The sequence below is a fragment of the Heterodontus francisci genome, chromosome 6 (genome assembly GCF_036365525.1).
Source record: "Heterodontus francisci isolate sHetFra1 chromosome 6, sHetFra1.hap1, whole genome shotgun sequence".
Taxonomy (NCBI): domain Eukaryota; kingdom Metazoa; phylum Chordata; class Chondrichthyes; order Heterodontiformes; family Heterodontidae; genus Heterodontus; species Heterodontus francisci.
Genome location: NC_090376.1, coordinates 86931286 through 86954039, shown reverse-complemented (window position 1 = coordinate 86954039; position 22754 = coordinate 86931286). Strand labels below are relative to the sequence as shown.

The window sequence follows — 22754 nt, the reverse complement described above, 5'->3', positions numbered from 1 at the left end:
AGGTAATGCATTTTGGAAGGTCTAATGCAGGTGGGAAATATACAGTAAATGGCAGAACCCTTAGGAGGCAGAGAGATCTGGGCGTACAGGTCCACAGGTCACTGAAAGTGGCAACGCAGGTGGATAAGGTAGTCAAGAAGGCATACGGCATGCTTGCCTTCATCGGTCGGGGCATAGAGTATAAAAATTGGCAAGTCATGCTGCAGCTGTACAGAACTTTAGGCCACACTTAGAATATTGTGTGCAATTCTGGTTGCCACACTACCAGAAGGACGTGGAGGCTTTGGAGAGGGTACAGAAGAGGTTGACCAGGATGTTGCCTGGTCTGGAGGGCATTAACTATGAGGAGAGGTTGGATAAATTCGGATTTTTTTCACTGGAACGACGGAGGTGGAGGGGCAACATGATAGAGGTTTACAAAGTTATGAGCGGCATGGACAGAGTGGATAGTCAGAAACTTTTTCCCAGGGTGGAAGAGTCAGTTACTAGGGGACACAGGTTTAAGGTGCGAGGCAAGTTCTTTACATAGAGGGTGGTGAGTGCCTGGAACCTGCTGCCGGGGGAGGTGGTGGAAGCAGGTACGATAGCGACGTTTAAGAGGCATCTTGACAAATACATGAATAGGATGGGAATAGAGGGATACGGTCCCCGGAAGTGCAGATGGTTTTAGTTTAGACAGGCATCAAGATTGGCGCAGGCTTGGAGGGCCAAATGGCCTGTTCCTGTGCTGTACTGTTCTTTGTTCTTTGTATATGCTTGAATCCCCCTTTTGGGCCTCCACTGTTACTAGAATTTTACCATTTGCAAAGTTCCCTGTTTATCCTTCTTGAGTCCAAAATGATTGACTTCACACTTGCCTGCATTGGAATTCATTTTCCACAGTTCTGCCCATTCACTTTATCTATGAATTTCTGTTTGTATTTTTATGCTCCCATCTACACTGCTTACAGTGTTGTTGATCTTTGTGTTGTAGGCAAATTTTTAGATCTGTGGCTTTCTATCCCACCCATTAAGTTACTAATGAATACAGTGAATAGATGAGGCCCTAACATAGATCCTTGCGGGGCACTTAGTTGCATCCTGGCCATTATACCTATTCTCTGTCTCCAGCTGCTCAGCCAATTTCCTAACCTGGTTAATAATTTGCCTTCAATTCCATGAGCATCGACTTTAGCGAACAATTTCTTACGAGGGACTTTATCAAGTGTCTTCTGGAAGTCCATATAAATAACATCCATAGACATACCTCTGTCCACTACTTTAGTCATCTCTTCAAAAAAGAAATCAATCACAATTGCCAGGCATGACCTAACCTTTACAAATCCATGCTGGGTCCCTGATAAGTGAAAAATTTTCAATATGTTCAGTTGCTATCCTTAATTTCCTGACAACTGAGTTTGGTTAACTGGTCTATAATTCTCTGGTTTTCCTCTGTCACCTTTCTTAAATTGCAGAGTGAGTTGCACAATTTTACAAGCTAAAGGAACGGTTCCTGAATCAAGCAAACTTTGGAAGATTATAGTTAAGGTATTTGCAATATTTTTACCTTTCTTCAAAACCCTGGGATTGAAACCAGTCTGAACAAGGAACTACCTGACATTGGTGTAGAAGTGGAGTATAACTGTGTCACTTTTTGAGTGGCAAAGGGCATTTTTTGGTAACGTTAAGTGTTTTCTCCGTAAAATGTAGTTGTAAGAACACTAGGATCAGTGTCCTGATATTTATCAAGGGCACTGGATAAATTCTGAACTGCTTGTCAAGGAATCATCTTGGTTTAATTACCTACTTCATGCCTGGAAGTGACTGAGGTAAGATGGTATTCAAAGGGGTTTGGGGGGTCTTTGTGCAAAAATCATTCGCGTGTTAAGCAGGCACAGTAAGCAATTGAAAGGCATATGGCATGTTTACCATTATTGCAAGAAAATTAGATTATAAAATTTACTGCAACAATATAGGACTTCATGATCATAATTGGAGTGTTCTGTATAGTTTTGATCATCTTTATTTCGGGGAAATTGTGCTTGCCTTGGAGGGGTGCAGAGAAGGTTCACTAAATTGATTGATTTCTTGGATCAGAAGGCTGTCCTGTGAGAAAGTTGAATAGAATAGAGTTTAGCAGAGTGAGAGGTGATCACATTGAAACTTATAAAATTCTTAGAGGGTTTGACAAAGTAGATGCTGACTGATGTTTTCCCTGGCTGGACAGTCCTTAGTCCTTAACCATTTAAGGACTTAAATTCTAAATGGTAGCAGGGAGCCCGTATACGGAATAGATGAAAGTCTAAGCTTGTCGTAAGCAATGTTTCCAGGACACTCATAACCTCATTCTTACGAGCTGATCGTCTTACCTTTCTCGGGAGGATATTGTTGGCCTTCTGAGATGTCCCAGTGATGATCCTCCATCTATAGAAGTGCTGTCTGTTCCTCCTGGGACTTCCGATTCTGGTTAGATTCACTTTCCATGCTGATCACTGTGTTTGGATGAAGTTATCATAAATCTCACCTCTGCTGATCTCAGAAATAGGTACACCTAAGTGACACACTTGTATCTGAATCTGGTTGATACAGCTGTACAGCCTTAACTTCTCTAGCCTTTCTCTTTGGAGATACTAAGAACTAGAGAATCAACATTAGTGCAAAAAAACTATCCTGTATATCCTTTATTTCCCCAAATAAATCTCCCCAATTCTATTGACAAATCTAAATAATACATGTGAGTACAGTTTAGCCCATCTGGTGTTAGTTACCTCATACAGCTCTATTGATGACCTCCAAATCAATGAAGAACCGTCACCTAGACATACCAGGGGCTGAATTTTTGGGCCCCGGCCAGCATGTTGGTTTTAGGAGGCCGTTACCAGTGCCGACAAAGTTAACCAAGACTGGGGAGGGTGGGACAGAGGCCAATTAAAATGATTTTATAAGCTTGTTAAGAGCTTGCTAACTTTGAAGATTGGAATTTTAAAGGAGGCGCATGGGTTTCAAGAGGTGTCTGTTGCAAATCTGCTGAAGGGAGGTGGGTACAGAGTGAGGAACCAGTCATGGCTGCCCCAAGGTTTTACCCCAGCCCAATAAGAAGGTCTGGGGGCAGAGGGGGATGCAGCCTTTGGTAAGGAAGTGTCCTTGATGATGCACAGGTGGTGGGGAGAGTTAACACTCAGCGCTCGGGCATTGAGTGGGGTCAGCAACCCTCCCTGGCATTGCAGGGGCAGAAAAGCAGGGGCAAGGCTGCCAAGCACAATAGGACTGCCACCTTTCCAGAAGGAAGGCTGCAGCTGGCAATGGAGGCATGACTGAGATTTTGGACCAAGTGGCGCTGAACCCCATGCAGCAGGAGGGCATGGGAGAGTAAAGAAGGGCAGGAAGGCAATGGAGCCACTACAGGATTTGCTGCTGAAGATGGAATTACCTGAAGATGACACCACTGCAATTCACTGGTCACTGATGCCATCTGTGCCAGAGCTGGATAGTACATCATTTCATGACAGGCGTGACCTTGCCGGGACAGAGGGCAGTGGATTTTGCTGCCATCGCTAGATTCCTCCAGGTGCAGGGCACCATCGGTTGTACCCATGTGACCATCAAGGTACCCAGTGACTGGCCAGTGAGATTCTTCAAGAGGAAGGGCTTGCACTCCCTCAACAATCAGCTGGTCTGCGACCACAACAAAAGCTTCCCCCATGTGTACACTTGCTTTCCTGGCAGCTGTCACAACTCCATCATCCGGCAGTCCAGACTGCCTCAGATCTTCACTCCTACCTCCAAAGTCCGTGGATGGATCCTAGGGAAAAAGGGATCTCCTTTAAAGACATGGCTACTCAACCCTCTGAGGGAGCCCCAGATAAAGGCACAGAGGCGATACAATGGATGCCACCTGCTCAGTTGGCCAACCATTGAGTTGGCCATTAGGTTCCTGAAGATGCAATTCTGGTACCTTGACAAATCAGATGGTGTCCTCCAATATCTGCTGTGCTTTCCCTAACGTGTCCCTCCAGAGAGGGGTGGATCTTGAGGACGGTGAGGTCCTGGAAGGGGGATCTGCATCCTCTCCTTATCGGTCTCCAGGATTAGATGCAGGTTAGCATCGATGAAGTGAAGGGGAGCCCTGCCCTGAGTGCCAGGCCTCTGGCTGTCTGTCATCTTGCTTTTCTCCGGTGCTGTGGAAGGCTTTAGCACTATTAGCAGATTTCTCCCTTAGAAAAACCAACAGCATCAGTGATGGCTGCTGTGGGAGTCTAAATTGCTCGCATACTTCATCGACCTGCCTCTGATCCCACCTCCACTGGCTCAAAGTGAACAGGAAACCTGTTTCCATCCAGTTAAGACCTTGCACACATGAAAATCTTAACTTTAATCAGTTTTCAGCAGAGGTGTGTTTCTGACCCAAAAACAAACCTGGCTCCTGTTTCCTGCCTCTGGTGAAAGTTCAGTCCCAGATCACTTGTTTATTCCCTAGCTGCAACTCTTTGGTAATAACAGGTCCAGCCAAGGCACAACATATTGCAGTTTAATGAGCCATCTTGAAGGTTTTTTAAATCTTTGGTAAGAAATGTTTTGTTTGCATGGTTAAGTTAGAGTTAACCCTTTGCTTTCCTGACATTATACTGCTGGCTACATTTTGAAGACACATTTAAGCCAACTATTATGGCATTTCTCCTATAAAGTGTATGTGCACTATCTACAGGATTCATTGCGACAGTTCACCCAGCTAATTTACCTTCTGCGCTCTGACATGTATCATCTGTGCTGTAACAATTCTGTGATTAAAATGGACAATAGCAAGGAACATCATGAACACCAATGCCTCCAAGTCACACAGCATCAAGACTTTGACATATGATTCCATTACTGAGTCAACTGGAGTACTGTGTGCTGTTCCGGTCGCCATATTATAAAAAGAATATAGAGGCACTGAAGAGGATGACACCAGAACTCTGAGGTTATACTTGTCGGGAAAGGATGAACAAGCTGGGTCTCCAGGAGGCTGATGGCTGACCTAATAAGAGGTCTTTAAATTTCTGAAAGATTTTGATAGAGTAGATGCAGCAAGTGTTTCCACATGTGGGGAAGAGCAAAATTAGAGGCCATCACTATAAGGTAATCAGCAATAAATCAAATAGGGAATTCAGAATAGAGAATAATGCAAAGAATGGTGAGAATGTAGAACTCGCTACCACAGGGAGTAGTTGAAGAAAATAGTATAGATGAATTTAAGGGGAAGTTAGATAAGTGTATGAGGGATAAAGGAATAAGGGATTACGCTGATCGTCAGGGAAGGGAGGAAGCTCGAGTAGAAGAAAAATCGGTGGCATGGACTGGTTGGGACGAATGGCTTGTTTCTGTGCTGTACACTCTATTTAATTATATGTGATAATGCAATTGTTTTTCTGCTTCTGAATCCTAAAATTCCCTACCTGACTCCAACAAGGGAACACCAACCCAATAACTGCAGTTGTTCAGGAAGAGGGCCCATCACCTTAGTGCATCTTGGGATGGGCATTGCACTGTTGAACTACAAGAAAGCCCCCAGCGAATTAACATCCGTAGCACTTAAAGCAGCCAGAAGCACTGCACAAAGAACAGCCAGGCGCTGCGCAAACGACTACTGGCAACACACATGCAGTCATATTCATCTGGCCTCAGACACCGGAAACATCAGAGGAATGTATGATGGCATTAAGAGAGCTCTTCGGCCAACCATCAAGAAGATCGCCCCCCTCAAATCTAAATCAGGGGACATAATCACTGACCAACGCAAACAAATGGACCGCTGGGTTGAGCACTACCTAGAACTGTACTCCAGGGAGAATGTTGTCACTGAGACTGCCCTCAATGCAGCCCAGCCTCTACCAGTCATGGATGAGCTGGACATACAGCCAACAAAATCGGAACTCAGTGATGCCATTGATTCTCTAGCCAGCGGAAAAGCCCCTGGGAAGGACAGCATTACCCCTGAAATAATCAAGAGTGCCAAGCCTGCTATACTCTCAGCACTACATGAACTGCTATGCCTGTGCTGGGACGAGGGAGCAGTACCTCAGGACATGCGCGATGCCAATATCATCACCCTCTATAAAAACAAAGGTGACCGCGGTGACTGCAACAACTACCGTGGAATCTCCCTGCTCAGCATAGTGGGGAAAGTCTTTGCTCGAGTCGCTCTAAACAGGCGCTCGAAGCTGGCCGAGCACGTCTACCCTGAGGCCCAGTGTGGCTTTCGTGCAGAGAGATCGACTGTTGACCATGCTGTTCTCCCTTCGTCAGATACAGGAGAAATGCCGTGAACAACAGATGCCCCTCGACATTGCTTTCATTGATCTCACCAAAGCCTTTGACCTCGTCAGCAGAAGTGGTCTCTTCAGACTACTGGAAAAGATTGGATGTCCACCAAAGCTACTAAGTATCATCACCTCATTCCATGACAATATGAAAGGCACAATTCAGCATGGTGGCTCCTCATCAGACCGCTTTCCTATCCTGAGTGGCGTGAAACAGGGCTGTGTTCTCGCACCCACACTTTTTGGGATTTTCTTCTCCCTGCTGCTTTCACATGCGTTCAAGTCCTCTGAAGAAGGAATTTTCCTCCACACAAGATCAGGGGGCAGGTTGTTAAACTTGCCCGTCTAAGAGCGAAGTCCAAAGTACGGAAAGTTCTCGTCAAGGAACTCCTCTTTGCTGACGATGCTGCTTTAACATCTCACACTGAAGAGTGCCTGCAGAGTCTCATCGACAGGTTTGCGGCTGCCTGCAATGAATTTGGCCTAACCATCAACCTCAAGAAAACGAACATCATGGGGCAGGACATCAGAAATGCTCCATCCATCAATATTGGCGACCACGCTCTGGAAGTGGTTCAAGAGTTCACCTACTTAGGCTCAACTATCACCAGTAACCTGTCTCTCGATGCAGAAATCAACAAGCGCATGGGAAAGGCTTCCACTGCTATGTCCAGACTGGCCAAGAGAGTGTGGGAAAATGGCGCACTGACACGGAACACAAAAGTCCGAGTGTATCAAGCCTGTGTCCTCAGTACCTTGCTCTATGGCAGCGAGGCCTGGACAACGTACGTCAGCCAAGAGCGACTTCTCAATTCATTCCATCTTTGCTGCCTCCAGAGAATACTTGGCATCAGGTGGCAGGCCCGTATCTCCAACACAGAAGTCCTCGAGGCGGCCAACATCCCCAGCGAGTCAGCGGCGCTTGAGATGGCTTGGCCATGTGAGCCGCATGGAAGATGGCAGGATCCCCAAAGACACATTGTACAGCGAGCTCGCCACTGGTATCAGACCCACCGATCGTCCATGTCTCCGCTTTAAAGACGCCTGCAAACGCGACATGAAGTCCTGCGACATTGATCACAAGTCGCGGGAGTCAGTTGACAGCGTTCGACAGAGTTGGCGGGCAGCCATAAAGGCGGGGCTAAAGTGTGGCGAGTCGAAGAGACTTAGCAGTTGGCAGGAAAAAAGTCAGAGGCGCAATGGGAGAGCCAACTGTGTTACAGCCCCGACAAACAAATTTTTCTGCAGCACCTGTGGAAGAGCCTGTCACTCTAGAATTGGCCTTTATAGCCACTCCAGGTGCTGCTCCACACACCACTGATCACCTCCAGGCGCCTACCCATTGTCTCTCGAGATAAGGAGGCCAAAGAAGATCAGGGAGTGGGCCCATCACCTTAGTGCATCTGGGGATGGGCAATAAATGTAGCTTTGCCAATATCATTAATATCCTGTGATAAATTAAAAAATATATTAACAGCCAGCAAGAACAAAGAAAACCTTACTAACTAAAGATGATTGAAAAGCAGAAAAACTCATAGGAAAGGATACAACTGTGATAAGAAGAAAAGAGTAACTGTTGGATGAAATATGTTTTGTCAACTGAGAAATTGATTTCCTAGTATTGTTTCTTTTATGATGTTTCATACGTGGATAGACATCTCTAGTGAGCAGGCTACGACAGGAAGGCAAGATTTGCTATAACTGTTGTAAATGTTGTAGTATGGTTAATCAATAAATGAGCAGTTATTGTTTCAAGTATTTCTTATCTCTGCACAACAGCCCAGCTAAAACTAAAAGGAATGACAACAAAGAAAGAAAATACTTGTATTTATGTCATGTCTTACACATCCAAAGGATGCCTCCAGGTACTTCACAATTATTCTTGGAGTGCAGTCACTTTTCATGTCAGTAGAGTTGGTAGCCAATTTGTGCACAGCAAGGCGCTACAAACAGTAAATGAGATGAATGATCAATTAAAGAATAAGCAAAATAATCAAAGTTGTGACGATCCGAAAGAAAAATGGAATCTGTTGGAAACTCTCAGTCAGCATTGGCAGAGGGATGAGATGAGTTAATGTTTCAGATGTAGACTTTTTGTTAGAATTGGAAAAAATTACAAATGATTTTTCACTTAAAAAGGAACAGAAAAAAGTGAAGGAGGAGGGAAAAAGAACAAAACGATCTACAAAAATTGTGTGGAAGGATTGAGCTCCTGACTCTTTACCCCTTCCTTTGGAGGAAATGCTAGTTTTTTCTCTGCGCCTCCCCAGATAGAGTGGTTGATGTCAGGGTACCAGCTCCACGTCTCATATGCGTTTTTGCTCCATTTCTCTGCACCCTCACTAAGTCTGCCTATTTCCACCTCCATAACATTGTGCAACTTTGACTTTGTCCCAGCTTATCTGTTGCTGAAACCCTCATCCATGCCTTTGTAAACTCTTGACTTGATTATTCCAACACATTCCTGGTTGGTCTCCCATGTTCGACCCTCTGCAAACTTGAGTTCATTCAAAACTCTGCTGCCCGTGTCCGAACACCAAATCCTGCTCCGCCCCCCCCCCCCCCCTCCCCCTGCCGTCTTTGCTGATGTACATTTGCCTCTTGGTCAAGCAATGCCTCGTTTTTAAAAAATTCTCATTCATGTTTTCAAAATATTCCAGGGCTTTCCCCCTCCCCACCTCTGTAATCTCCCTCCACCCTACATTCCACCTAGAACTTTTGAGTTCCACCAATTCTGGCCTCTTGAGCATCCCCAATTTTAATCACTCTACCATTGATGGGCGTGCCTTCAGCTACCTAGGCCCTAAGCTCGGGAATTCCCTCCCTAAACCCCTCATCGCTCTACCTCTCATTCCTCTTTTTTAAGATGCTGTTTGGACCAAGCTTTTGGCCAGCTGATCTAATCTCACTGTGGCTCAATATCAAATTTTATTCCATCATGCTCCTGTAAAGCACTTAGCACATTTTATTATGTTAAATACCCTATATAGGTACAAATTGTTGCCTGTCACTGTTGTGATCCATGGCCTTGTTCTCAGATTTGGTAAATACAGTTTGGATGTGCCAGTTGCCAGACAAGTGTAAGTGCTTTTTAATGTTGAGTTTTATTTCTGGGGTGGTGATATGTTTATATGGAAATAATAGAGTAGCCGATTGTCTGGTTAGGGCTTCATTCTATTAGAAGGGATTGTACTTAAACTTGGTGCAGGTGGGATAGTTAGAAGTACAAGTGGTTTGAGTTGCTGACAAAATGCATATATTGCCTGAACCTCGTTTAAAAATGTTCTACCAACATCAGTGATGGGGGCTGAAACCCAAAAATACTTATCAACTTTAGAGACCAAGAATAAGATTTCCCATAGGAAACTAATGATGAACCTTTCCAATTGGTGGAGTATTTTTAGCTTAATGGTCATCTTCACATAGTGATGCCTGGTCACTATTCAAAAGCATTTGGCTTGCTGCAAGCTCATTACATAACTTACTCCTGTCAATTTTGCCCAAGCAGGATGTCTTTTCAGTGAGTTAGGAACACAGCTGTAACCAGGGACTTAACTGTTCAGTGAACACTCTTGACGGGTAAAGAAAGCACTGAGCTTTAGGAACCTAGCATTAATTCCCTCCTGACTTTTAAATGCTTACTATTACCTGATTCAAGAAGTTTGTTTTCAGCTTATTCTCCATTATGTTGCTATAAATATGGATGATGAAAGGGGAAAGAAAAGCATTCATATAAGGAGAATTTAAGGATGTTGGTAACACTAACTTTTTAGCTAGCAAAAAAAAAAGTGATTCATTGTGGTTCTACAGTGAGGCGGTTGCCATTTGCCAAAAGAATTGAGTGTACATGGTGAATCCTTAACATTTCCGTTTGATGAACAACCCCCAAAACAACTTCCACTGCAGTTTTAACGTCAAGAAATAGAGAATAAACACTGCAGCGATGGAGATGGTGTGATATCTGTGGCAACTGACAAATTATCAGTAACATATGTAGCAACATTATGGGTACTAACTTCAAGAATTTTGTAACTTAACTGAAAGAACTTGGTTTCAATATTTTATCCTGTAGTTATTTTTGTTGTCTGTTATTGATTGAGGGATGAGAGATAAAGTAAAAGCTTGTAAATGCATTACGTTAATTAAATAGTATCCCAAGCTGCATGTTCAGAGTTAAATCAAACTGCTGCATTGCTTGACATATGGTTTTCTTTCAAAGTTCTGTATCGGTTTCAAATCAAATTAGGATAAGTTTCTCAGTAGTCCAACTCCTTTTTGTATATTGTATTGATAGAATTGGACCAGCATTACTGGCATTATAACAACACATTAACGGCACTTGCCATTATAAATTCGTTAAAAATCCAGCAGTTTGTGGCAACAAATAAATACGATTTCAGTGGTCAGCCGAAAAATCCAATTAATGTCATTTACCACAAGATACGCCATTGCAGCAGTTTCTGGCCCATTGTATGTTCACGCTTACCAATGTATTCTTCCAGTCAACTGTGCAAGTGTCATCATATGCCTGTGGATGTAATGCCCTTTTGCTGTAAGATAAGTGTAGGAAATTAGTCTGGCTGTTCATCAGTTCTCCTAGTTACACATCCCTATTTTATGCAGAAAAGCATTTATTGATTAGTCTCTGGAGGAGAGGGAAAGCATCGGAGTGCTACATGTTTGTATTTAATACTGTGGCTGGTAGCCTGCAAAACTTTTCAGAGTCCTGACTGACTAACTATATGACTTGACCAGCAATGAGGAATGCAAACTGCTTCTCCAACTCAGAGACATGCTTCCAACTCTTTAGATAAAGGAAGTGATAGAGATTTAACATTGGTCATACCTACCATTGTAGAAGGTATTTCCATATGCTGGCAATATTGTAAAATGCTATTCAGAGAGCACCTAAAGGATATTTTGTGGAAAGAAAAGTTCAGATTGTCACATATATGTTTTAAATGTGGGGAGGGATTGGCTACATTCCAGGAAATAGATATATAGATGTAATATGTCGATATCTCTCTCAAGCTGTTTGTTTTTTGCATTTTATGTTCAAAAAGGGGAAAAAAACTGATGCAATCTCTTTGCTGAAGCCTTTGAGTATCTTTCAGTGCTAGCAACTACTGTGCACCATTGAAATTTGTTTTACATTGATTAACCAATCTATTGTATAGTGGCTTTGGTGACATCATCAATTGGAGCAAATATCAATTCACTAGGCATAATAATGCTCCCCTGTACATACGTAAATATGGATGAGCATGAGTAGCCACTCGGCCCCTCAAGCCTGCTCCGCCATTCAACAAGCTCATGGCTGATCTGATTGTAACCTTAAATCCACATTCCTGCCTACCCCCAATAAGTTTTCACCCCCTTGCTTATCAAGAATCTATCTACCTCTGCCTTAAAATTATTCAAAGACTCTGCTACCACTGCCTTTTGAGGAAGAAAGTTCCAAAGACTCATGACCCTCAGAGAAAAAAATTCTCTTCATCTCTGCCTTAAATGGGCAACCCCTTACTTTTAAACAGTGACCCCTGGTTCTAGATTCTCCCACAAGAGGAAACATCCTTTCCACATCCACCCTGTTAGGACCCCTCAGAATCTTATATGTTTCAATCAAGTTGATTCTTAATCTTCCAAACTCCAGTGGATACAAGCCTAGCCTGTCCAACCTTCCCTCAGAGGACCACCTGCCCATTCCAGGTATTAGTCTAGTAAACTTTCTCTGAACTGCTTCCAATGCATTTACATCCCTTCCTTAAATAAGGAGACCAATACTGTATACAGTACTCCAGGTGTGGTCTCACCAATGTCCTCTTTAACTGAAGCATGACCTCCCTACTTTTGTATTCGATTCCCCATGCAGTCAACATTAACATTCTATTAGCTTTCCTAATTACGTGCTTTACCTGCATACTAACCTTTTGCAATTCATGCACTGGGACACCCAGATCCCTCTGCATCTCGGAGCTCTGCAATCTCTCACCATTTTGATAATATGCTCCATTTTTATTCTTCCTGCCAAAATTGACAATTTCGCATTTTCCCATATTATACTCCATTTGCCGGATCATTACCCACTCACTTAACTATGACAGCTAACATTCCTCGGGTCATGTAAGACTTCCTTTTTGTCAAACAGTTTAGAGTTCTGACCTGTGGAACAAACCATGCAAAGCAAAGATTTCTGGAATAAGTTCCTTTTACTTAAAAAATCAGCAAGCGATTACATGTAAGCATCCAATAGTACTGTCACACAGTAATCCCAGAATTACACACAAGCATGTACAAATCAACCCCTTTACTTGAAACTCAACTTACTATAAACAAAAACCTCAAACATACAAACACCAGCAAGTGGCTTTTTACAACGTTTTTGTACCGGTTTTCCAGGAATGAGCTTGATTGGTATTGACAGGACCTTATTGTCCTATAAAAGTTCTTATACAAAATGTCCAATAGTATGTTTAGTTTTTTTTGTCTAAAACCATGGAGTAAAAGCCCACCCTCAAGTTCAGTTCCCATCAATGAGTAATGGTCGAGAGTTGATTCCCAGATCCTCTCATCCACCTTATCAGGCTTAGGAATGTTCTGTGCCAGTTACAGTCTCAGCAGTTCTCTCCTGCCCAAGGTCTTCCTTATCTGTGAAAAACAGCTTACAGCATTGAGCAGTACAGTTTACTTTGAAAAGGTCCTTTGGCCTTGTGAAGCATGCTGGTAAGATTTCGTCTAGTTTTTGAGTTTGGTTAAATTATATCAAACCTGTATTCTTACATACCACTCTCAAATGGCTTACACCCAGATTTTGGGTCACAGGTACTTACACTTTGTAGTTGTTGTCGTCTTTCTTTGGCACCTTCTGTAACAGCTTTGATTCAGTCTTACTGCTTGCATCGCCTGTTAACATGGCAGGTTATTGTCAACAGATATAACACAATTACCAGCTGAACAATGACCAAGATGTGGGAAATAATCCTTATCCAAGGATGAACCTCAATACTCATACCGATATCCCAGCAGGACAAATCTTCCAAGACAAAAACAAGAAATGCTGGATTCACTCAGCAGGTCTGGCAGCATCTGTGGAAAGAGAAGCAGAGTTAACGTTTCGGGTCAGTGACCCTTCTTCGGAACTGACAAATATTAGAAAAGTCACAGATTATAAACAAGTGAGGTGGGGGTTGGGCAAGAGATAACAAAGGAGAAGGTGCAGATTGGACCAGGCCACATAGCTGACCAAAAGGTCACGGAGCAAAGGCAAACAATATGTTAATGGTGTTTTGAAAGACAAAGCATTAGTACAGATTAGGTGTGAATATACTGAATATAGAACATCAGCAAGTGCAAACCTGAAGAAAAACAACCTGAAAAAAACAGTGGGTAAGCAAACTGAACAAACTAACATGAAATGAAATAAATGCAAAAAATGTAAAAAGGAATGCAAAAAAAAGGAAGAAAAATTAACTAAAAATGACTAAAAATGAAAGTAAAGTGGGGGGCTGTCATGCTCTGAAATTATTGAACTCAATGTTCAGTCCGGCAGGCTGTAGTGTGCCTAATCGGTAGATGAGATGCTGTTCCTCGAGCTTGCGTTGATGTTCACTGGAACACTGCAGCAATCCCAGGACAGAGATGTGAGCATGAGAGCAGGGGGGAGTGTTGAAATGGCAAGCAACCGGAAGCTCAGGGTCCTGCTTGCGGACTGAGCGGAGATGTTCCGCAAAGCGGTCACCCAGTCTGCGCTTGGTCTCCCCAATGTAGAGGAGACCACACTGTGAGCAGCGAATACAGTATACTACATTGAAAGAAGTACAAGTAAATCGCTGCTTCACCTGAAAGGAGTGTTTGGGGCCTGGGATAGTGAGGAGAGAGGAGGTAAATGGGCAGGTGTTACACCTCCTGCGATTGCAAGGGAAGGTGCCCTGATTGCCCTGATTGCAAGGGAAGGTGCCCTGATTGCAAGGGAAGGGTTCCAGTGAACATCAACGCAAGCTCGAGGAACAGCATCTCATCTACCGATTAGGCACACTACAGCCTGCCGGACTGAACATTGAGTTCAATAATTTCAGAGCATGACAGCCCCCCACTTTACTTTCATTTTTAGTCATTTTTAGTTAATTTTTCTTCCTTTTTTTTGCATTCCTTTTTACATTTTTTGCATTTATTTCATTTCATGTTAGTTTGTTCAGTTTGCTTACCCACTGTTTTTTTCAGGTTGTTTTTCTTCAGGTTTGCACTTGCTGATGTTCTATATTCAGTATATTCACACCTAATCTGTACTAATGCTTTGTCTTTCAAAACACCATTAACATATTGTTTGCCTTTGCTCCGTGACCTTTTGGTCAGCTATGTGGCCTGGTCCAATCTGCACCTTCTCCTTTGTTATCTCTTGCCCAACCCCCACCTCACTTGTTTATAATCTGTGACTTTTCTAATATTTGTCAGTTCCGAAGAAGGGTCACTGACCCGAAACGTTAACTCTGCTTCTCTTTCCACAGATGCTGCCAGACCTGCTGAGTGAATCCAGCATTTCTTGTTTTTGTTTCAGATTTCCAGCATCCGCAGTATTTTGCTTTTAAATCTTCCAAGACCTTGGTTATTTCCTTAGGCAGTTTCCGGTTTTCTAGGATCAAGGTATAATAGTGTTGGAACTGGCTAACACGACTCATTAAGTCTACCACGTGTTCTGGTGGAAGTGGTATGTCATCGCCGAAATAAGCCACGTATTGATGTAACTGTTCTTTTAACCCATCTTCTACAGTGATAACTATTTGCTTGTGTGAATAAATGTTCATACGACTTGCACCCCAAGTCTCACAGGTTGGACTGGGATAAAGCAAAATGTTCTCACTGTGATGGGACAAGTCAGATTGTTATTGTATTGGTATTCCTAGTACATGGTGGTGATGGAATATTCCCTTCCCTATCTATGCAGAACTTATGGGGAAATGCTATCCCATCCGAATCAAATCTACACACTGGGGCTGCATGTTCAATCGTGTTGTAAGGACAGATGTCTGTGTCCCAAACTTGAGCACACCTGGTAGATCTGGGGCTACTTATGTAGTCCCTTCTACCCTTACCCCATATTTTGGGGGTTCACCATACTCCACTAGATGGTTTTCCTTATGCACTCCTATGTTCCCCACGCAGACTTGGGGTCGCTTTCCCAAGCAGGTTGGAATATTCTATAAGAATGTTGTTTTGTTCTGCAAATGACACTCATGTTTCATGGGGCATACCTGTACCAACTCTGACTTGGTATAGTTGTAGTAAGTTGGTAAGTGGGCATTGCCCACACATGTGAATTAATTACCCATGAGGGAAGCTTTCCCTCTATAATGCAGTGCACACTTTCTCGGGTCTGTTCCACTAACCAAAATCCATACATTACACAGACATCGTTTTGCACGGCCGCAGTAGAGGCATTCTGGTCCTCCTTAAAAACTGATTTATCGTTTTGGCATGTGATTCTAAATGTTTAACCATATCCTGCAGATGGATGGTCATGATTTGGCCCTCCTGCAATTCCTTTTGATTCAGATCATTCATTCAACATTTTCCTTCAACGATTTCTAACCATCTTTACAGATTGTTTCAGGCTGCCCAATTCAGGACTATTAACAAGGGAGGTCCCAATATTAAAATCAGTTGCAGCATCATTTATCAGACCTTGTTGTCGCCTGGTATGATCTTCCTTAATAGGTCCAGTATTATTCTTTCAATGATAGCTTCAGATCCATTATCCTTTCTCAATTTCTGGTAATATAATGGTTTAACTTCTGATTCCCCCAATACTATACTGGTGCTCTCCCAAAATCCTTTTACTAACTTTCATATCATTCTCTCAAACAACCAGGTTATCTTTGACTTGCACCAGTTCAGCAGTTCCTCTGCGGTCAGATTTAATGTTACAGGCAGCATCTCATGATGCACACTGTGGTATAATATCATCCGAACTATCACTAATCCCTTTGTTGGTCTTGGAGTGTGTTTGGGGAAAGTAACCCGAGTAGCGTTCTGTTCTTCCCATGGTTGTGTTTTGTTTATAGGGAGAGGGATTTTTGGATGAGCCTTTAATTCTGCAGCATACATCTCTGCACTTCCAACACCACATCCCTGTACATGATAGGTGGCAGTGATGTTGGAATACCATTGATATAATTTTCGATACATATTGTGAGGAAACGTCATACGTTATGTCTTGTTGCACAGACAAGCTGTCTAAGTCATGGCTTAAATTCATTGATTACCACACTCGGGCTTACGCATCCAAAAATTTCCTCATGAGTTTTCCACCATCAGGGCCAGCATAATAGAGTATATATATCCTTTGCGTTAGGATTGGATCAGACTGTCTGTTTCCCAGAGGGTTTCCTATTTGGCTACACTTGGAGTGGTCACCCCACGAATCACACCCACGGCTGATTAGTGTTGCATTTTATGCATTGCCCCCTACCTTCTTTGACATCGTAGGTGGTAAACGATGCTGCAAAATCTCGCTCATTGGCCAGAATAATTCCTTTATTTTACTCATTCTTTGCCTTGTTCTTGCCAGCAGGGAGAGGACAAAATGGAGTGTTATTTTTGGTCCAGTACCCTCTGATCCCTTAAGCCTATGGGGTTTCTGTGTTTTTCTTTTACTTTTCCTTTTGAGTGGGGCGCAGTGTTCGATCCCTTTTCCATTTCAATGCTCTGCGTGTTCCCAGGCACTTATGCTTCATACTGTACCGGTGGAGGCATTACCTCCTCTTGTAGTGATCCGGTGGGTGGATCCAGTTCATTATTGTCCCAGTGAAGCACAGGCATTCCCACCATGCACATAATCGTTACCAGCTGTCTTTCTGACCTGCCAGTGGGCTGAGAAAGCTCCATCTGGTTAATATAGAACTATTTAATTTTCTTTGGCAGCTGAACCACATATACCATGGGTCTGACCTTATCCAGAAAGCTATATGGTCACTTGCACAGGGGTTCAAACACACCCACCCTTGATAAGTTTCGTATCATCACTGGTTCCTCACTTCCCATTCCTGTGGCTTACTTGGGGGCCAAGTGCAGCCGATTGCATTGGTGTGCTTGCCTGATGTTATGAGCCTGTAAGCTTACCACCTTTAAGGTCTCCTATAAATTGCTCGCAAACTTATCTCATATCACCTCTTTCATTTGCTAATTCCCATTCTTACAGATTAGCACGTGTGTGGGGGTATGGGTGGCCTCCCAATCACCATCTCATGAGAGTAGTACCCAGTACCCTTAGAGTTGTTGCTGCGAATTCCCATTAGGATTAGAGGAAGTACCACGTCCTGCTTAGTATGTTGTTCCTTCAATTCTTCATAGGACCAGTTTCAACGTGCGATTTATTCTACAATTCCCGATGACTCTGGGTTGTGGGCAACATGCCATTTTCCTTCAATCCCTAATACCTTTACCAGAGCTTGCATCGCTTATTCTCTGAAAGAGCGACCTTGCTCTGATTTAACTATTCTCGGCAATCGCCACTGGGAGAATACTTCAACTAGCGTTTTAGCTGTTCATAATGCTGTTGCCAACTTATATGGAACTTAGATATATTACCCATCAAAACCAGACGGTATTAGTTCCCCTTTTTGGTGGCGGCCAGTAGACCAGTGAAATGGACACGCTGCCACAGCCCCTCGGGCCACTGAGCACACCCAGTTGAGTCTTTTTCTTGTTGGGGTCTGGATTATTATCTGCACTGTTTCGACCAGGTGAGAAAGGGGTCTAGGGTTCCCTCTCCACCTTCACCTGGTCTTAACGTAACAGGGTTTAATTTTAAACACACTGTTTTTTTAGCTCCCCCTCAGTGAATCCTTGTTCACTAACTTCCAATTATAAGGCAAGGAAACTAGTCAAACAGGTTTTCTTAGGTTTAAAGAAAAAAGGTTGAACTTTATTAAACTCCAATTCGGTTAACGCCCAGGGATACACGACCTGCCCACGCTAGCACGCATACACAATACACACATGCAGATAGAGACAGAAAAGAGCAGAAGAAATAAAGTAGAAAAGTTTGAGGCAATATCTGAAAATGGTTTTGGTTACTGTTCTTCGAGCTTGCTGTAGAGTCCTTGATTGTAGGTAGGTCTTGCTTTTCTTTGGGGCCCAGTATTATTTTTAAACCTTGTTCGATGTAGGAGACTTTTCCCTCTTGGGGTTCATGTGTTCTCAGTGGATCCAGAGGCTTCTGAGAAAGAGATGGGAGCAGACAGGAGAGGTCTTCTCACTTCAGGAGGAAACAATCTTTCTGAGTTCAAAAACTCTGTGGCTAGTTTAGAACACCCTGGACCAGCCAGTTAGTCATGTGACCAGCTGGTTTAGCCAGTCCTGACTTTTGTGGATTGTATTTTCTTAGTCTCTAGAATGCACTTCCTTACACTTTCAATGTCTGGTGATCAAAATCCATTGTGGGTTGAATGTGTCAGGGAATGGTCCTTTTGTCTCCATAAGCACTGTCTGTTAGTATGCAAATGTTTTGCAGCTAAGTGTCTGACAGCCCTTGTAACAGGCCTTCTTTTCTTCCAAACAAGTTTAAAATCAATGTTCATATGACAAAATTAATATGCCTTATTCTTGACAGGACACACAGAACAATTTTTACAATAGTTTTCCACATCTTCCGCATATGCAGCCAGAATCCCACTTCTACCCATTTCCAGGTGGTTTCTGGACTGGGGTGTCCTGCCCCGGACCACCCAACTCCTCTTGATGCTCCTCAGGTACCATCCGCTTATGACCTTTAAATAACATCCCTTCCCTAACCTCTGTCGCTGGCGCCATAAGATTCCTCATTGCATTGACCTGTCTCCTTTTCGTTAACCACAACTTTCAATACAATGTCATTTAATTGTACTGTCTTAAGGTCAGGTGGGAGAGAAACTGCACAGGTTGTTGGGAGTGTTGTGGCTACTACACCTGATTCACGTGGTATCATGGAACCCCTTCCTCAGCCCCTTTCCTGGCTAATTCATCAGCTTTCCTATTCCCCTCCCACCTAGGCTCTGTTTTCGTGCGTAGCTTCACTTCAAGGATATAATAATCCTCTTCTCCTTTTCCTAGCACTTCTACTATGGTGGTCAACATCAGCATTGTGACTAGTGGTTTGCAATTGGCTGATTTAAGTCACCTTCTAGCCCATATAGCTAGATATTCAATACACATAAACATAGAATCTGAACAGATTGGGTACGATGGGGGAAACTCTGGAGTGGGTCACCACATATGATACAGGCGCTCATTCAGATTGTTGGGCATTAAAGGTGGTGGGCAGTGATATTGCTACTTACACACCTTTTTCTGGGGGTCGTAGATGCCGCTCCTCCCTTGCCACTCCCAGACTGTGTCCTGGTAAACACATTAAAATGTTTTACTGCCCAGAACGTAGCCAGCAAATGACGCTTACAGGTTGAGTACCCTTTTTCCACCTCTGATAGTAACCTAGAGGTATAGGCCGCAAGTCTTAGGTGCCCATTAGTTTCCTGCATGTGAACTGCACTTAAGCTGGCGTCAGTTGCTGCTACCTCCAGAGAGAAATCCTACTGAGATCCATTGCTCCAAATGCTGGAGATGTTTGTAAATGCTTTTTAAATTCCCCAAAAGCCTTCTCGCAGTGTTTGTCCCTATCCCATTCCACTCTCTTTCTCAGCATCTTCAGCAACAGCGTCATTGTCGCCTATCTCCCTCAATAAAATCTCTACAGTACCCTGTTAGGCCCAGGAATGACCTAGTGGCAGTCATTGAGCTTGGTCGGTGCAACCCCTGGATGGTCTTGTGCTTTGCCTCATCTTTTGTGCATTCTCCTGGTCGAATAGTTAGTCCGAAAAACTGAACATTCCCTTATCTGTGCATTTTTAGGGTTCACCTTAAGACCTGCTGTTTTAAACAATTCTTGCAATTTTCACAGTATTTCCTCATGCTCCCTTTCACTATCTGAAAATAACAGTAAATCAGACATATTGTACAAGCTGACCTGGCTAACTGAATAGACAGTTAGGCATATACAAATGAAAAATTTTATTTATTTTATGTGTTTCATGGGATGTGGGCATTGCTGGCCAGGCCAGCATTTATTGCCCATCCCTAATTGCCCTTCAGAAGGTGGTGGTAAGCTGCCTTCTTGAACCCCTGCAGTTAATGTATAAAGAACAGTACAGCACAGGAACAGGCCATTCGGCCCTCCAAGCCTGTGCCAATCTTGATGCCTGCCGAAACTAACACCTTCTGCACTTCCGGGGCCCATATCCCTCAATTCCCTTCCTATTCATATATTTGTCAAGATGTCTCTTAAACATTGCTATCGTATCTGCTTCCACCACCTCCCCTGGCAGCAAGTTCCAGGCACTCACCACCCTCTGTGTAAAAAAACTTGCCTCGCACATCCCCTCTAAACTTTGTCCCTCGCACCGTAAACCTATGTCGCCTAGTAACTGACTCTTCCACCCTGGGAAAAAGCTTCTGCCTATCCACTCTGTCCATGCCGCTCATAACTTTGTAAACCTCTATCATGCCGCCCCTCCACCTCCGTTGTTCCAGTGAAAACAATCCGAGTTTTTCCAACCTCTCCTCATAGCTAATGCCCTCCAGACCAGGCAACATCCTGGTAAATCTCCTCTGTACCCTCTCCAAAGCCTCCACGTCCTTCTGGTATTGTGGCGACCAGAATTGCACGCAATATTCTAAGTGTGGCCTAACTAAGGTTCTGTACAGCTGCAACATGACTTGCTAATTTTTATACTCTATGCCCCGACCGATGAAGGCAAGAACGCCGTATGCCTTCTTGACTACCTTATCCACCTACGTTGCCACTTTCAGTGACCTGTGGACCTGTACGTCCAGATCTCTCTGCCTGTCAGTACTCTTGAGGGTTCTGCCATTAACTGTATACCTCCCACCTGCATTGGACCTTCCAAAATGCAGGTAGGTCCACCCACAGTGCTGTTAGGAAGGGAGTTCCAGGATTTTGCCGCAGCAACAGTGAAAGAACGTTCCAAGTCAGGGTGGTGTGTGGCTTGGAGGGGAACTTGCAGGTGGTGGTGTTCCCATGCAGCTGCTGTGCTTATCCTTCCAGGTGATAGAGGTTGCAGGTTTGGAAGGTGCTGCCTATGTAGCATTGGTGCGTTGCTGCAGTGTATCTTGTAGATGGTGCAAATGTTTGTGGACGGGGTGCCAATCAAGCGGGCTGCTTTGTCCTGGATGGTGCCGAGCTCCTTGAGTGTTGTTGGAGCTGCACGCATCCAGGCAAGTGGAGAGTATTCCTTCACACTCCTGACTTGTGCCTTGTAGATGGTGGACAGGCTTTGGGGAGTCAGGAGGTGAGCTACTCGCCTCAGGATTCCTAGCCTCTGACCTGCAATTGTAGCCACGGTATTTATATGGCTACTCCAGTTCAATTTCTGGTCAATGGTAACTCTCAGGATATTGATAGTGGGGGATTCAGCGATGGTAATGCCGTTGAATGTGAAGGGGAGATGGTTAGATTCTCTCTTGATGGAGATGGTCATTGCCTGGCACTTGTGTGGCGCGAATGTTACTTGCCACTTATCTGCCCAAACCTGGATATTGTCCAGGTCTTGCTGCATTTCTATACGGACTGCTTCAGTATCTGAGGAGTCGCGAATGGTGCTGAACATTGTGCAATCATCAGCGAACATCCCCACTTCTGACCTTATGATTGAAGGAAGGTCATTGATGAAGCTGGTGGTTGGGCCTAGGACACTACGCTGAGGAACTCCTGCAGTAATGTCCTGGAGCTCAGATGATTGACCTCCAACAACCACAACCATCTTCCTTTGCGCTAGTTACGATTCCAACCAACAGAGAGTTTCCCCCCCAATTCCCATTGACTCCAGTTTTGCTAAAGCTCTTTGATGCCATATTCAATCAAATGCTGCCTTGTTGTCAAGGGCAGTCACTCTCACCTCACCTCTTGAGCTCAGCTCTTTTGTCCATGTTTGAACCAAAGCTGTAATGAGGTGAAGAGCTGAGTGGCCCGGGCGGAACCCAAACTGAGCGTCACTAAGCAGGCTATTGCGAAGCAAGTGCAGCTTGATTGCACTGTCGATGACACCTTCCGTCACTTTACTGATGATCGAGAGTAGGCTGATGGGGCGGTAATTGGCCCGGTTGGATTTGTCTTGCTTTTTATGTACGGGGCATACCTGGGCAATTTTCCATGTTGCTGGGTAGATGCCAGTGTTGTAACTGTACTCGAACACCTTGGCTAGGGGCGCGGCAAGTTCTGGAGAGCAGGACATAAGTACTATTGCTGGAATGTTGTCAGGGACTGTAGCCGTTGCAGTATCCAGTGCCTTCACTCGTTTCTTGAAATCACTTGTAGTGAATCGAATTGGCTGAAGACTGGCATCTGTGATACTGGGGACGTCAGGAAGAGGCCGAGATGGATCATCCACTTGGCACTTCTGGCTAAAGATTGTTGCAAATGTTTCAGCC

The 22754-nt window shown here is 43.9% G+C and overlaps 1 protein-coding gene across 4 annotated transcripts in view; it reads left to right on the top strand.

Annotated features, from left to right (window-relative positions):
- Positions 1–22754, top strand: part of LOC137371420 (neutral amino acid uniporter 4-like) — a 452533-nt gene that overhangs the window by 129732 nt on the left and 300047 nt on the right. The window contains exon 11 of one of the 4 annotated variants that reach the window (XM_068033992.1): positions 18886–19024. The exons of the other annotated variants lie outside the window; for them this stretch is intronic. Coding sequence (XP_067890093.1) covers positions 18886–19024 — 139 coding nt within the window. The remainder of the gene's footprint in view (positions 1–18885; positions 19025–22754) is intronic. 4 annotated transcript variants of the gene reach the window in all.